We start from the raw sequence: 17,356 nt of genomic DNA, 5'->3' as shown, positions 1-17,356 counted from the left end.
CACCCGCTAATTGTTTATTTTATCTTGATAATTATCTTCAAGTGTTAATGATAGTTTATTGCCACACCCGGACCTTCCAGCCTCATGCATTACTTATTGTTAGTCTCTAGGATTGGGTGGATGTTTGAGGGCGCCAAATAATATAGGAACAACTTACGGAACCTTTTGTATCACGTTTATTCCAAACGTAGAAACAAACTTATAAAACTCTGGATGTTAACAGAAATACATATCTTTAAAATATATCTTTGTCATAAAGTCTGTAAGTTAATCATGAAAATTGGTATGATAATTTACAACCGAGCATATCATTTCAACATTTAGTAGAACACTAGTAGCGTGTATGACTTTAAAGCAACATAATTGACATAACCGACGCTGCTTAACGTTTCCAACATACCACTATAAATCCTCGTGAAACATTGGTATTATTCTTCTGAACCAAAACTTAGCTGTAGTAAAAATCAATGACATTAACAAATATCTTAATCAAATAATATCTCCACCTAAATGAATGCACTGAACATATCCCGCTTTTACGTCACCATCTCGATGTTCATTACATGTGAAACCGTAGAATGTTGTCAATCATGTTGCACCGTCCTTGTTTATGTTCATTTAATTTCAGGGCAAATGTTCATCATAACACATACAACAGTCGTGAAAACAGTCCGTTTAGCCGACCCTGTAGCTTACTGTAGTTGCCCTTGCATATTTGTCTTTGTAGCAGGCTCCCTGGATTTCACTGGTTATGCTCATTTTCTTCGTTTTCTCTGGTGTTAGGAGAAGTTAGTCTTCCATTAAATAAAGCTGCCTATTACGTCACACTGTAGGTTGTAAATTGACCAAACCCTGAAGTATTCGCATAATTATTGGATACCCTGCAACTAACTAAGATATCTAGATATGTTGTCACAATCACGTGACTGCTAATGATTAGTGAATTATTTGTCGTTTAACCAGATTTAGGCAATTTGTGTCCTATAAATTTAGTGTCATAGATATTTGTTTGTTAAAAAACTTACTTTAATCTTCCCTGGTGGACTGAAGTAACATTATGTGTTCAAGTCCTTCTCATTCCTTTTAACGGTCAAGTTTGCTTCCAGCAGATTGTCGCAAAAACAACACAAAGTACAAAGTACACATTTTCTACTCTTTCTTCTAAGTTCAATCTTACTCAATTATTAACTCAAATTTATCAAGGTAAATGTTTCTGCGATGGTTCCACGTACACCCATGTGTATAATACATTAACTACCTGTAGTTTCTAGGTCAGAAATGAGGATGAACTGGTAGTGTAACGGATGGTGACCGATGCGAAGCAGCGCGATTCAACATTGTTGTTCTTAGTATGGTTTTAAAGTCATACCAGAAACTGTTTTTTTATTGCCTATTATTTGTGTGTGGAGTGCATAGATAAACGAAATTGCTTTTGAACATCCAACTCACTGTTTTCCAGAGTGCAATGGTGGACATTTTGGCGATTGATATACGTGAAGGAAGAAGTGATACGTTTAATGATAAAATGAAGAAAAAAAAATGAAGACTATTTTGTAATTTGTGAAAATATTATATTCGTGGTTTGAAATAAACTTTAGAAGAAGGTCTTGCAAATATATTTTTAGTGGCACAAGATTCGCTCTGTGGAGTAAATCATTACCGATGATTCGGTGGAGCCGTGATTAAGTCACTTCCCACGCACAATTACACAAGAAAACTATATTACCAGTCAGCATGTGGGAGCAATTATACTACTGCTTCGTTCTGTTGTCTAGATACCATAGTAACTAAAGAACTGGACACGTATTTTGTGACGCCGGCTGTAAACGGACACAATGTTGAAAAAGATCACGTACATGAATCTATTTTTTGCGTCGCAGATATACATATTCTAAGCCTTTGTCGTATATTGCTTTCTGCATTTTGTTAAAGTGCTATTATATGTGCAGTAGACAAAAAGGATTCTAGTCATTCTGTTTGAATAAACTTTACAGCAACGCAAAGAAGAAATAACTGAAGGGCTCTATTTCATTCTTTGGGGCAAGATATTAAGATTGTGTAAATTTCTGTTGGCTTTAACTAAAATACCTTAAGTGCAAGATACAATGGGTGTTCCATACGAATAGTGCATGTCTTCTCAATATAATAGGTATTGTCCAATCAAAACGCTTAAAGGAATAATTAGTTAACGAAAGAGCTGTTAATGTTGCAGATTATAATTATGGGGATTTTTAATCTAATTTTTTTTATACACTGTTATTGATGAAAGAATTATCCCTCGCAATCGAAATGGTATAAGCAATGCTTTAACTAAAATATCACCTTTGACGATGTCATGAGAGGGATTTGTCTGAAATACAGACTAAGCTGATTTACAGATACGACTGCCTGGTATAAAATACAACACATAGTCATATATATAGTATATTGCTATATGTATTCTGTTGCAGTCGATACGGGGGCTAAGACATGTTCGTATACTTGGATGAAAGTGCTACAGTATGCATAGCTATAGAGACTTAACTAGTTTTGTTGAAATTCTAACTTTCAGATATTGACATAAAGATTCAGTTGTTTTTTTGTATACATTGTTGTAAACTGTGACAGATCAGTGAGTTATGGGACATTAGTATGTAATACAGGTCACGGTAGGTCAGAGCGTTAATCTAGGATATGATCTTCATTTTCCCGACACTCTTACATGTTGTCAAGTGTGTACCTCTGTCACGCTCACATTAAGTGTTAGAAAGTCCCCATGACGTTATTACAAAGTCTTCATCAAGTTGTATTTTGTTGGTGCTAGAAATAAACTGTCCCTACTACTCTCTTTCAACGCCCTTTCATCTGATTTGGAAACATATTCATGTGTTCCTGAAGCATCCATATCTGTTGTTGTATTATGTTATTAATTTAACATGAAACGAAACCTTATAAAACTGTAAATGTTAGATAGACTTGTGCGCAAACGTGGTAATTAATGTAATCACACGTAGCACTTACTTATATTATTCTGATTCAGTAAACTTGAACCCAATTAAAGACGATCGGTCATAAAAATCCATGTATTGCCTAATTATCGTTATAGCATACTTTCTCTGGTTTAATGTGTAATATGTAAATGAACATATTAAAGATGGAAAAGCATCTTCATAACAGATTCTAATGGCGGGGGGGGGGGGGGGGGGCTAGGTCCAGAACTGAAGTAACGATAATTATATATTGTGTTAATGTTCATTTGTCCAACGACGATGACTTATTTGTCCAGGATGTATGTATCGTCCAATACAACGTATACGTCAGATACCCTTGTTACTAGGTATGGTATAAATAATATGAGGTATGGTACAAATAAATGAAACTAAAGGAAGTCTCCCTTCCACGTTCGTACTCCAGTACTTTCGTCTTATTTCCTTATTATTGTTGTCCTTCTTTCTCTGCATGTAGACTCCTATGTGCTCTCCTTATGGAAGTAATTGTCTTGTGAATCAATACAAATTCTCAATTTTGAAGTAGATAATATTCAGACAGACAAGAACATATAAAGCGAAATGAATCTATTGTGCTTCCAGTATCTCTCTTCCAAGCCGTCTCAGTCAAAAATGTTTGATTGGTAAAAATATCGATGGATAATTTTCATCTCTAAAATGTTTAAGTCTGACGTCACTGCACGCAGCAATACAACAATCATTAAATGTGACTATAGGTTCTAGTAGTTAGAGGTGTAATGGGATTTGAGGGACCCATATTGATTATATTTCTTGATTGTTTTATATTTATGTATATATACGTGACTGATATGAATGTGTGGGTCCAAGCAGGCTTATGTATAAAAGGACGTTTCTGGGTTTAACTTGAAACTAAGAAACACATGGATTTTTTTTAGCTAGGTTGAATCACCTTGATGTACTTTAACATACTAGAAAATTAAGGGAGAGGTGATTACCTAAACGTTTAACTAAAATATTCAATTTAAGGTTTTTATTTCATTTTTAAGGAACGCAGGGATGTGCCCACGCTGGGCGGCCCCGCACAGCATTACAAATTACCGCCCAGCACTGTCTTAAAAATCGTGAATCGCGCCCAGCACTAATTTCATCTAAAATCCCGACATTCCTAACAATATATTCAACATAAATTGGGCTTAGCCTATGCCAAAATCATACAGACTAATAAAGCATCAGTTACGCATGCGAAAAAATTACTTAAGGCTCCCAATCGGTCCCTTGCAAAATCTCTTTGAAACAAACTCATAACTTTTACCAGGTACGTAATATATTTCACTAAAAAAAAATGTATATTGTAATCAAAACTAGTACATGTGTGTATGCTTAAAAAACTACACAAGTGCCAGCATTTGGCATCTGAGCACCTTCAAAATTCGATGAATTTAGCGTGCCCGTACTCTCGCTGAGTGACATCATTATGACGTCACTCAGCGTTTGATTACGTCACAAAGTGGTTGATGACGGGTTTAAAACTAACTATGTATTCCCTATAAAGCTGATGTTGATATTCATGTTATGAAGTCCGTGCATCTAACATTGGCGAGTCTGTCTCCTTTATTGACTTTAGTGTGTTCAATACAGATGTGCGTTTACCTGCCAGGAATCGTTTACTGTGATATTTGTGAAGATATATCATACTAATTTATACATTTTTTGCTTCGCCATATAATATTTTCCTGAAATTTAATTTTAAAATCTCATGAGATATAATATTTATCTTCCTTTCAGGCCTGTGACGATAAGGGCAATCTTCCAGGAGAAAAGGTAAGAGCGACATAGATTCATGCTCCTGTTAACTAGTAACGGTAATTTTAATAACAGACAAATAAATTAAACAAAAGAGTATTAGATTTTGTTTCTCATCATGGGGAAACATTTATAATTGTTGTTTATCGAACAGGGAATTTAGATAGGTCAGTTACAAGTTTATACCTCGTACTGGTGATAGCACTGTTCTCAATGTCAAGTTTAGATGCGGTCTAAATAATCTTCCTTCCGCACACACAGTCAAAGAAATGATAAACAAAGAAACGGATAGACTTTAAAATAAGTTTAGTCCGGTGTTACGGTGTGTTACAAGCCTCACACAATATTGGAAAATAACTTTTAAACTGTCAATCCCCTCCCACCGGCAGATGCTTCATGATTATTTTATTTTACTCTGCTGATGTGCATATCATAATTCGTGAGCAATTCAAAAAGTATCAAGAAGATATTTTAAATTTCTTGTAGAAAATCCTTTGTTCATTAATTTCTCCCTGACATTTTTTCCACAGTTTATTAACCGTGAAAGGAACTGATATGAAAAAATAAACATTTGTAATCTCACTTTTATAGGGTAACAGTTTTCTCTACACACAAAGGGCTAACTGTAGAAGTCTATACTCAAATCTACCATAAATCTCTATTCCGGTATTTTTTAATATAATAAAATCATTCCCTGGGGTCGGGGAGGAGTTGCGGATGGTTTAGGAGGGTATCCGTTGGGTGATAGCATCATGAATCATTGTGAAACGAGAGCATACACTGTGTCATAAAATCACTATCTGGTAGCGAACTGTTGTTGTATGACATATAAGGAAACTAGTAGTAATGAACGGTTGATGTTTTAGTGACTGAGTGATGACGTCATACCGTAATCCATTACAGAGTGGATTAAATGTAGGAGGGGTGCATCAATCAAGTTCCACTTCGGGTCCGCTTATATAAAAGACATGATAGCAATGGCGTATGTAGCTAACGACACTATAGTGATTTGAGATGAAGCTGCGTGCATGAGAGTCGACTCTCTTCCAACATCAACTTTTAAAAAAAAAAACATTTATTGAGCAATATACTTTCCAAATGTGTGTCAGTTCAAAGCCTCAAGTAAGATTTCGAGATGGTTTACGCTGGTTCATATCCCAATTAATTGATTATTTATTAGCACAACATGTTACAGTAATATTGTTTATGGTAGTTTTTATTCTTTTTTCTTTCTTCTTGCAATAGGAAAGCTAATTTCTGAATATTGTACCAAACCTTTCTAATGTTAGTCAAAATGAGCTAGCAATGAATTACAATTTTACATATTTTTGCCTCTACATGAAATTTTATTTTTGAAAATAAATGAAAACATTGATCATGAACATGCTGTTGCCTAAACACATTTATAAACAGGTGACACATATAACACCAACTAAGGAGGTTCCATTTTGCTGTTTAATTCAATTTGTTACATTATATGTCTGACTTATCCAGCTAACAAATAATATTGTTATGGGCGTATAGTATCATGTCAATGTTTGTTCAGAAAGAACATAAAAGCTGATTTCAAGGCACGTTTTATCTTTCCTCGTAGGTCTCGTTTAAATTATTTTCAAATACGACGTCAGCGTACACTTGCAGCTAAGGTGTATTACTGCTACATAACGCATTGTGTATACGAAATTTTACTAAGGGAAATTGGATGTTTACCCACCATGCATGCGACGGATGAGTTGACGTGATGAAGTATTTCTCCTTAAGGCATAAAACTAGCGGCTCGTAGTTCCATTGTTTCAAGGCGGTGGGAGGAAGGGAGGATTCGTCCGACTACGTTGTTTAAAACTAGATTTTGTTACCCAAAGTTAGATGAAAAAGTTAAATTAACAACACCTCATCCCTCTTCATGGACGTCTTTTATCCACCAACTTTCTTCGGCGAAGTTAAGAAGTCACTCATAGTTAAAATCGTTGTAATACATCTTGACATATAGGGTCTGTAGAAATATTGGGCCAAACGGTAAGGTGTTACCATGGAGATACAGGAACATTATAATTAATTACCTAGATCTATAGCTATTTTCATATATTAATGCATAAAGGATGCAAATTGCCCTTGGATGTCGAACATTAACCCGTCAAAACGTTAAAAATACTTTCATAAACATCGGTCAGTTTCACCCTTCAACGTCCGGATTACCTTTCATTTTGAATTATGAAACGCTATACTGATACTGTACAGAGAAACTAACAATTTAGTAAGAAATAAAAGCAGGTAATTCGTGTTTTACGTGACATTCATTTTGATTAATTGTGCGACTTTTATGGTTAACGCTGGATTCACGTTCATTGTAAAGTCAAAACAATAGAGCGAAAAATGAGCAAATAGAACATATATCTGTCAAATCATTTGCATCATGTGACACTAAAAGTGTTTTCCAGTTCGTATTGTCTACAATGTGGTACAGCTTCCAAGTATCTTGATATCTCATTCATCGTTCCGGATTTGTAAGAAAGTAATCTGGCTTCAATTTCTTGTTTCGACAGGGTTTTCATTTTGATCCTCTTTGTCCAAACCAACAAAATCTTTGTCTCTTCTTCACTCACTATTATTATCTCTTCAATTTCTCCAATCTCTCCCATCTCATCTCTCTGAAAAAACAAATCAAGATCAAGTCTTACTGTTACTATGCCTACTATACCAGCAAACTAAAAGTTCCCAGATAATGGTACTATGGTGACCATAGATGCCCGGATGCTACGGGAAGGGGACAAGAGTATATTATGATCGCGAATTACTTTTCGGAACTGATTTTCTATCACTATAGTTGTGTATATTTTTGCATTGAGGATCCGGGGTGCATCAAATACTTTTAAACTTAATTCAGGAGTGTTTATAAGGCTTCTTAGGCAACATGCATGTATGTATTGTATTTAGATCCTCCTACAAGCAGGAACTCGCGAAGAAGCCTTATTGGCTTATCAAAGCCGCAAGCTGACCGAAGTCAGTCTCTTAAATTCATATTTAACGTCCATGATGATGAATTGTCAACTGTCAACAACTCTGTTACTGGACGACACACATAAATCTTGGAGTGACTCGAACTGGGGACCTTATGGTTGGAAGGCACCAGCTTTAACTATGAGCTAACACTCCGGGTCCAACTAGACCACTGACTATGGGCATTAAGCGAGCTCTTGACCGTGGGAACATTCACACGGTAGCGCTATCAGCACCCCTGAACATTGGTCTGAGTCCGTCCTACCCCCCCCCCCCCTTCCTCTCCCACCGTTCCCTCTTAACCTAATGTTATAGGGACGGTTATTTAGACTGGTTCAATAAAGTATCGTTTTGGAAAATAAGGCAACACTAGAGAGAAATAGTCTGTCTTTCGCATTTTACACTTAAACTGTATTTCGCACTATAATATGCATTTATAATTAACCCCTAAACTGTTAAAAGCTTCCACTGAAGATAAACTAATCTATTGATAACAAAAGTTCCGTCAAAACAAAACATAAAGCAGAACCCGGTCTAGCATGGTCAAAAGAACCAACTCATATAATTATCCCGTTAGATGTCAATAATGATCAATTCAGGGAATTTACTTATTAAAGGTACAACAGTATGATCGTCAGATAGTGACACGGCCTACACAATATTTTACTTAACTTTTACACAAAATGTTACGATTGGCTTCAAAGTTCTACAGGAAGAAGGGAGAGTGGTTGGTCCAGCTGGGAATATATAAACCACATTTAATGGATCAAGCTCAGGTTACCTTCAGAACGGAGTATATTGGTCATTTTAACACCCTAAGAATGCTGCACTATTCACCATCTCCTGAACTCTTACCTTTCTATTGCATAATTACATGAGCCAATGTCCAATTTGATTTGGCTCCTACATTTGTGAATTCTTAAGAAAAACACATCATGAGAGATGAGTGACCTGGATATGTTTCTGTAACGATTAAATTAATGTTTGAAAGGGATTGTCGAACTTTCATAACAATGAGAATGTTAAACTTTGCAATTTAATTGAAAATGGATACTCAGCTTGACTGGATCAGCTTATAAACAGGACGGAACATTTCCCTTTATCGCACCAATGTGTGATAGTACATTGGGATGCATTGATTGAGTCATCGTGATATCAAGCGGAAATCCCCTGAATAGGTCATTTGATGGTTACCGGCAGGGAAGAGGGTGGGGTGGAGATAAGTGAACCGATTCTTGTACAGTAATCTTGTTTTACACAGAAATCTTTTTATAGATTGGGAAAGGATTATATCCTCGTGTTGTGAGTCAATATGGGTTGACATGTGTTATTCATTTTGTTATTTATATACTTATTTGGAATATTTCAAGCAAACAGTAGAACTTTATATAGAATTCAATTTTTACAAATCCTTGGAATCAATACGACCACAGCATAAGTGACCATGGTTTCATGAATTACGCCTTCATGCGTATATCATGTTCAGTAACAAAATATTCGCAAGACGTACTCGTTAGGAATCCCTAATAATCCCTAATAACTGAAATAATAGTAATGAACAGGACAACAATTTCCAAGACATTTGAAACATGCAAAGTTTAATGTAACATGAATCGATTTATCTGAAATAACACTTTTAAAATGGATGCATATGATGATTATTTACAACATTTAACTATATATTGCATTGTCTTTGTTTCTGTGTTATCTTATACATATTCATTACTTATTTTTTCCTTTTGTTTAGGGATTCTATGAGGAGAGTTATCAGTTGAGCTTGGCGAACTTCAACCGGGCAAGGCGCAAGTAACTGCAAGTCAATACAGCTGAATACTCTCTACTTTGGTATTTAACATTGTATTTGTTAACAGTGATTGTCTGCTATTTTTAATGGTAAAATTTTAATATATTAAAATGAATCTCCACCATTAACCATAATTGGTATTCCTATGTTTGTGATTATCTATTTTTTTCTGGTCACTAATATCATTTGCTTCAACTGTAATTGGTTTTATCATATATTTCATTAACATAACTGATCCCTGATTATTTGTATAGAAATGAGTGATAAGTTCCTTCCATTAACATAAACATCGTTTGTTTGTTTACTGTGTCGCGGTGTTTTGTTTAGCTGGTGAGTTAAATTAATTGTAGGCTCATGGTATTGTTGGCGCTTTTTTCCGGGGAAGGGGGTTGCTTAGGTAACACTTCCCCATTATTCTACTAATAAGTATACTTTTTGACTAATTATTATGATACCAATATAACCTGATATATATCATTTTATCTTTATTTTACAGCTCAATGCAAACTGCATGTTCATCTGGCGATGCCAATTATCAGCAGGACTATGACATCATTCTCAAATTGATGCAGTAATTTTAGTGAGAAAGAATCTAATTTAGATTTTAGGTTCAAACTGTTAATATCTCCCAAATACTAGAAACAGCGCCAGATAGAGCTCCAGTATTATACAGATGCAACTAGTCCATTATGATTGTGACGTCATCAAATGCCTATATTCTCAAGACAATGGAATGGTGACTTGATGAAGACTGTAACTTTTACATTCATTGTGAATGGATCTTGTCGAGAGGTTAGGTTGTACAATAATGTTAACAATTCAATACAAAATAAAGAAGTGAAATTGGAAAGAGTTCTGTTTAATTTAAATTTGTTTAAAGAATTACTTAAGGGGAATTTCTGTCTTTAATTGTTATAGTCCAAAAAAGGAGTGATATTTAGTGTTTCTCCATGTACGAAGTAATTTCTAACGTTTCAAAAATAATATTACTGTCCATATATGCTTTCTTTTCTAACTCTAAATTCGTTTACTCTCTAAGCCAAAGGCAAACTTGCTAAGAGCCAATTAAACTACTAATGACGTCATCCATCAATCACTACGTCATCAGTATAGGAGACTATATTTTCTTAGATGTCAACTATGATGAGAGAGAAGAAAGAGAGCATATTCCTTTTCTTACTTTTAGTGTGTGTGGAGAGGGGGAGGGGAGAGTGGGGGAGGGGGAGGGGGTTTGAGGGGTTAGACCCACCACAATGGTGACCAAGTACATGTTATAGTAGTTATTGGCACCACAACCAGAACGCTAATTTGTAGAATGGGAATTAAACGGTTATGTGCAGTACTTTTTTTTACAATTTAAATTAATATGTAACAAAGTCATCGTTACTTGTGTAAAGGAAGATGAAGGTTTGTTCACCTACTCCCTGATCAGATATTACTGGACCTGCTCTCGCTCTCCACGCACTCCTCGTGTGCAGGGTATAACATCCTTCATTGGTCCAATTGTATGTAATGTTATGATTCATCCCAATTCCAGACCCATATCTTTACATTCCACCCACTCCCCCCACCTCTACCCCGACAAACACTTGACTACTCAGAAAATTAATTATACGTCTAATTATGTTAATACTTCTAAACTTATTTTTTTTAAGCAGACATGTTTGGAATGTTTTGATTAAGATATGTACATACTGTGCATGATTAAACTGTTTCTTCGTTCTTCCTTTTACTACATTTGATGTAAACTGTGACGTATCGATTACGTATTGTCTAAAATCTAACAAAGAGTAGAGCCACGTTCATTGTTAAGACTAAGTGACATTCATTGGTTATCTACAATACCAGTGTGTTATTAAATATATCTACAAGAACTTAGAGGTGATATTAATTAATATCTGTGACATGTTTGTTCTATGTCAGCATTTTCTTCATTTCTTTCTGTTCCAATGTTTTGTCGTTCTTAACATGAAGACAATAGGATGACGTGACAAATCTTAAAAGGATAGTACAGGGAAAATGTATTTGATTATCATATAATAAGCATCCAATTCCTGCCTTGCATTTTTGAGATATCGATAGCTGAAATTGTCACAATTTGTAATATAAGTGAACTTGAAGCAAACAGGTGTGACGTCATAGCAGGTGTGATGTCAAGTGTGATGTCACTGACAGCATTTTTTTTTTTTTTTTCATGTTTTCTCTTACTTGGTTTGACTTTGGTTTGGAAAAGATCCCGACTTTGTTTTAGGGTATGTGATAATAGCTATACCCATAATTCAGTGCATACCAAGTTTGCAAAAGAAAAATAGACACCCCTCTTCCTATTTTTGATTCCTTGTCGGAGGCAAAAGAAACCTGTAAACGATGATGATGTTGTGTGTCTGTGTGTGCTTCTCTGACACTTGCCTGGATCCGCGATAACTAAACAACGGAGTGATGGATATTTGTCATACTTGCTAAATGTAGATGTATTTTAGTAAGAAGGTGTGCCCTATTTGTTAGCGCTGACTTTATGAATATTAATGAGGTGATTCACTTTTGGACCCGAAGTTGTAGGCCCCAATATTTGTGGGACCATTTGAGCGCAAAGTTTAATTGGGCCCACTTTTTGGGAAGGGCCAACATTTTATATTGCATAACTCCACAACCTCCAAGTACATCAGATTGTATCCAATATTGGAATACAGTTGTTGGTTAATAGCTGGTACATGTGGGCATGAATATTATAATACCGTATTGGGTGATGACGTAAAACACTTTAATATTCCACTAATCAAGTAACCATAGCAACCGTTGGACTTTCCTTAATATTGTATCGTCTATATTTACCTTCCGTTGATATTAAAGTACTAAATATTAGTTTAGTTTAGTTTTGAAATATTACATTTTACCTTCAATAATTGCTTCATATACAGTCTTGTTTTTTTACATAACTTTTACTCTTCATTTTATTCTTTCATTGTTTTTTTAATGCGCCTTATAAATGATTCTACTGGTTTCGTTTTAATTTAGATCTTCTTTATTATCTTTATACTCCGATATATTCCTTCAATTTAGAACAATTCTAAGACTATATATAATACTTGCTCTACATATTGATATATTTAGTCATTAATTGTTAGGTTGCATTCTTCTTGATCCATTTATTAATTTTACTTTTTTTTCAAGATTTAGTTGCTTTATTTCGTTCCTCCTATTTCTATGTTATGAATTAATCTTTGATATTACTCACGCGTAATACAGTGAATATTAGAAGAATATTGTTAAATGTTATAATAATAACAATGACTGGCTGTCTATCGTTATACCATTAATTGTGATATTCAAATCAAACTAAAACAATGTCATAGACATTCAGTAATAACAATGACATGATTTGCTTTTCAATACAGTTCTAAATTCCATGATTATGATCTCTAATTATGTTTCTTTGAAGACAATAGGAACACGTGACTGACGTATTATAGCAAGATAACATTGCAATACATGATAATGATCATAACGAAGATGGTGTTCTATATATTTAACATGAACCTTCAATGCAATGATCGGTTCTCCATACACATTTTTCATCATTTGGTATCGTTAATTTGCTCCTTCTTATTGATGATGTTGATTGATGATTAACAAATATTCATGATCACTTCATTGTAATGTAGTTTTTGTCGTATTTGCTTTAACCCAATTGGATGTTATGAAGCCATAAAGTTTACCAATATAACCCAAGCCCTGTCCCGCAAAACTGAATATATTTACATAACTACAAAAACTGACTAACATATAAATATGGAAAAATCACAGCGTCACGATATCTGTTTATGATATTAGATATATCCAATGAAATAATTATCCCTTTATTTTGTAATTGTTCTTGGTATCTTCCGTATTTCTGTATGCTTGTACAAATATACAATTTTTACAACCAAACACACTTGTTCCCTTTGAGGCGATCCTGGTCTCTCATTGTGATACAATTAAAACCTATTCATCCCATGTATCTGTTACTATATCATAAGTTCATATCGTAGAAACTTATAATGGAATTATTGATATGTATTGATGTTGTAATGTCAATGGAAGCAATAAAAGAAAACTAATCGGAGAAATATTGTCAACAGTGTTATCTCTGTGTAACATGTAGTCTATGTACTAACTTGTCAATTCAACCTCTTACTCTTTTCCTGTCCTGCGTCAAGGTCACACAGAAGGTTATTGCTATACATTAACTCTCAAAACAGGTGAGGCTGGTATAATTGCGGTTGAGATTTAAAATTCTCCTAACAAAAGTGTTGATGTCGCTATGTGTGCCATAAATTTATAATTTCTCTTCAAGTTCATCCCAACATTTTCTAGAAACAAGTGCCTTTTGAAAGATTCTTAACTTCCAACTTATTATCAAATATTCAAAAGTGTGTAATAAACTGATCGCAAAGTACATTGTTCAATGTGGCATCTGGTGACCATTTTCTGATTTTATAGCGTATTTTGGGCAATATATTAATCATCTTCAGGCAGGAATTTTAACGGTTTTCCATTTTCCTTGTTTCTTTTCTGAAAAAAAAAACGAATTTCACTCCTCGTCTCCATACAAGGATCTCTCCTTGTCAACATCCACTGTGTTGATCATTGACGCCTCTGCACGCATGGGGCCGGGTGGGGGGTGGGGAGGGGGTGTTCCTTGCGGATTCCCTCCATTGTATTAACCTTAAATCGAGATGAACTTCCTCATTGAATCTCATTTGGTAAATTAAAGATGAGTTAATAAACTGGTATATCAATGGTACCGTTACCCCTGGCCTCTATATTCTTACTGAATTCATTTCTCCCGTGCAATGTCCTTTCCCTTCCCCGTTCGTCCTCAACTGCACTGGATACCACGCATGCCTGTTTCTGTGTATTGATAATGTCATAATGCTTATCAATATATGCTAACATTTTTTGGAGGCCTTTGTTAGGTAACACTTTATCACACCCGTCTGCAGGGTTTTCCTTAAACTGTTGCCTGCAAACGATAGTGTAAATTAGCTGAGAATGTTTATTAATAAATCGATAACGAGATCCGATTCTATTTTATTTCATAATTTTATGTTGTGAATTTGAAAGTTTGCTTCATAGACTTCTTTTCAAAATAGATGTCAATCCTTTCTTGTTTTCAACATAGATTTCCATTCTTTCTTGTTTTCACTCTCTTTGACTCAGTTTCTAAAGGTCGTAACATTTACCTATATTGATGTCTGGCAGTAATATAAATGGCTTCTTTCATCCTTCATGGTGTGATTGTGTGGTCTTGTAGTAAAAGAGATATATCGTCTCGTTAACACCGCGGTTTATTGTATACCGCCAGCTGACATATTGTGGAAATTAATCCAAAGCCAACAATTGTATCAAATTGATAAAAAAAATTCAAATGATGGGCTAATGAATGTTCCTTGTTTTACGTGTTTATAATCATTAAATTAATAAACAAATCAAACAGAACACACATCAACGTACGAAGTGTAAGTCGGTGCTGGTGGCTGGAAATCTGGACACACTAGCATATATGACGCCATGATCAATTGCTGGGGCGTAAGATATACATCACCACACACAGTATACCATGACAAAACTGGACTGGAGGTGGATGTGGGGGGGGGGGGAGTGAGTTTCGCGTGGACAAGGTACATCGTACTGAGGTCACATGTGGTTCAATATCTTACCAAGAACATTGCCTTGCCAAAGTCAAGTATAAATGAAGCAAATTTGACTTATATTTTGCCGGAAGTCATTGTTTTCTAAGATGAATATATTACGGTAAACGACGGTCGATCCATTTCAATTGTGAAGCAGGACCGGAATGAGTGTGGAAGACTAATGTGACCGGAACGATGGTAAAACCTGATCATGTGACACTTAAAGTACAACATTTTTTGTGTGTAAATTTGAAACTTCATTTCTTTCGGACAAAGCCATGTCATGATAACTCCTATGATAATATTATCAATATATCTAATCATGTGAATGTGGCCGTACAACTGCCGATAAGAAATAAACGTTTTGGACTAATACTACACGATAAAATACATTTGTGTTATCTAACACACAAATGCAATGCCTTCGCTCTGCATACATTGTTACACCTTTTAATGGTATCTTAATTTATCTGAACATACTTTGAAGTAAACGTTATTTTACACATCAGCGATGAAAAGGCATTTTCCAGTGTTTTCTAACATTAATGCAGCCAATTTCGACTTATCAAGAATGTTACCAAAATCTTTAGAGTATTCAAAATTAAATTGCAATTAATCAAATTAAGGTATCTTGTTTTAAGTCGGTTAATGAAAGTAATTAAGTACATAAAGATTGCAACCTACGAGATATTTTTCTTCAGATTAAATCTTTTGAAGAACTAAATATGAACATGAAACATCCAAACTTTAATTTACTGTTTGTTTGAATTATTCCTTACAATTTTAACGAACCTCTTGACTACGGTATTCCTGAAGCAAATAACAGATTTATCAAAATCGAACGAAATATTTGTTTTAAATATACAAATAATCATATATTTAGCCTAAAACGAAATAGTCCAACATTACAGACTAACATTCAATCTAAAAAAATGCACTTAATATATCTTGCATTCAAAGTGAAACCATTTCTCTGCACTAACCTTATCAATATCAGCATTGATCGCCGCACAGTTCTCATATCTCTGTGAATAAATGGTACAAGCGCCCTCTAAAATTATAAAGTTTGCATCACACGGGAGAAGGACACAACTAACTTTTGATTATAACAAAGTTACCGTTAGGAGAAGAATGTGGAGTACTGTCAGGATAGTCAGAGTGAGGTTTTAGGATTATTTAGATCATCCATAATTATTTGATACAAGAAGGGCCGCTCTGACGTTCATTTGTTTTTGATGTTCACAATAATGAATATTCAAAGAATATTATGATATGGATAATAAACATGAAGGGAAACAAAGGTGGAATTAGAGTAATGTACAGCTTGCTACCATTAAAGCTATTTCAATTCCTTGGAGGTTGGGGCGGGGAGTTTTGAGATATTACAACCACTTTGATTTCTTTAAACGTTGTGAATACAACTATACAGTTACAGGCTGAATTTAGTTATAGCTAAACCATTTGTTTGAACGATATGTTTATGATGGGAGTCAGTGGCGTAGGAAGGTACTTTTGAGTGGAGGGGGGCTGAAGACTGATGGCCGACCTGGGGGAGGGGTTCTAAGGGGAGGGGACTTTTTTGGCATTTCCAGGTGGCCTCAGATGCAATTTGGTGCAATATAGCACACTTCAACACCCACTCCATTTTGTAAATAATTTTGCATTTTCACCTGGCCTTAGATGCAATTTGTTGCTCCAAATGAGATTTTTTTCTCATTTGGAAATGAAAAAGGGGTTTTCTGACTTGCGGAGCGGGGGGCGGAATGATACTTCCGCCCCCCCCCATATTTTTCACTGGGGGGCTGGCGCCCCCAGCCCCCCGGTTCCTACGCCCTTGATGGGAGTTAAAGGCCAAACTTATTTTTATGTACAGAATTTGAACAGGATGACTATCGAAATATTCCTCGTTATGGACATTTGGCAAGTATGGATACAAACAATTATTCAGGTTAATTAGTCCGTAATCTAGCAGTTTGAACGATAAGCCTGCATTGTCGGTCGAAAAACCTTGATTAACAATGATAAACTCCGAATATTAACCAGACAAACGGTCTAATTTTTAACCGATAATCCAATTTTATTGCCTATAAGCTTTCATTTTCAGTTGTAAAACCTGGAGTACCGGTTCA

The 17,356-nt window shown here is 35.1% G+C and overlaps 2 protein-coding genes across 2 annotated transcripts in view; one reads left to right on the top strand and one right to left on the bottom strand.

Moving 5' to 3' along the window:
- Nucleotides 1–5,737, top strand: part of LOC139969984 (uncharacterized) — a 119,909-nt gene extending 114,172 nt beyond the window's left edge. Inside the window, exon 8 of the mRNA XM_071975482.1 lies at nucleotides 4,734–5,737. Coding sequence (XP_071831583.1) covers nucleotides 4,734–4,784 — 51 coding nt within the window. The 3' untranslated portion in view covers nucleotides 4,785–5,737. The remainder of the gene's footprint in view (nucleotides 1–4,733) is intronic.
- The window catches only part of LOC139969995 (uncharacterized), a 958,452-nt gene that overhangs the window by 845,072 nt on the left and 96,024 nt on the right, over nucleotides 1–17,356 (bottom strand). The window lies entirely within an intron of this gene.

This window comes from Apostichopus japonicus, chromosome 7 (assembly GCF_037975245.1).
Source record: "Apostichopus japonicus isolate 1M-3 chromosome 7, ASM3797524v1, whole genome shotgun sequence".
Taxonomy (NCBI): domain Eukaryota; kingdom Metazoa; phylum Echinodermata; class Holothuroidea; order Aspidochirotida; family Stichopodidae; genus Apostichopus; species Apostichopus japonicus.
This window is presented reverse-complemented; position numbering and strand designations above follow the sequence as displayed.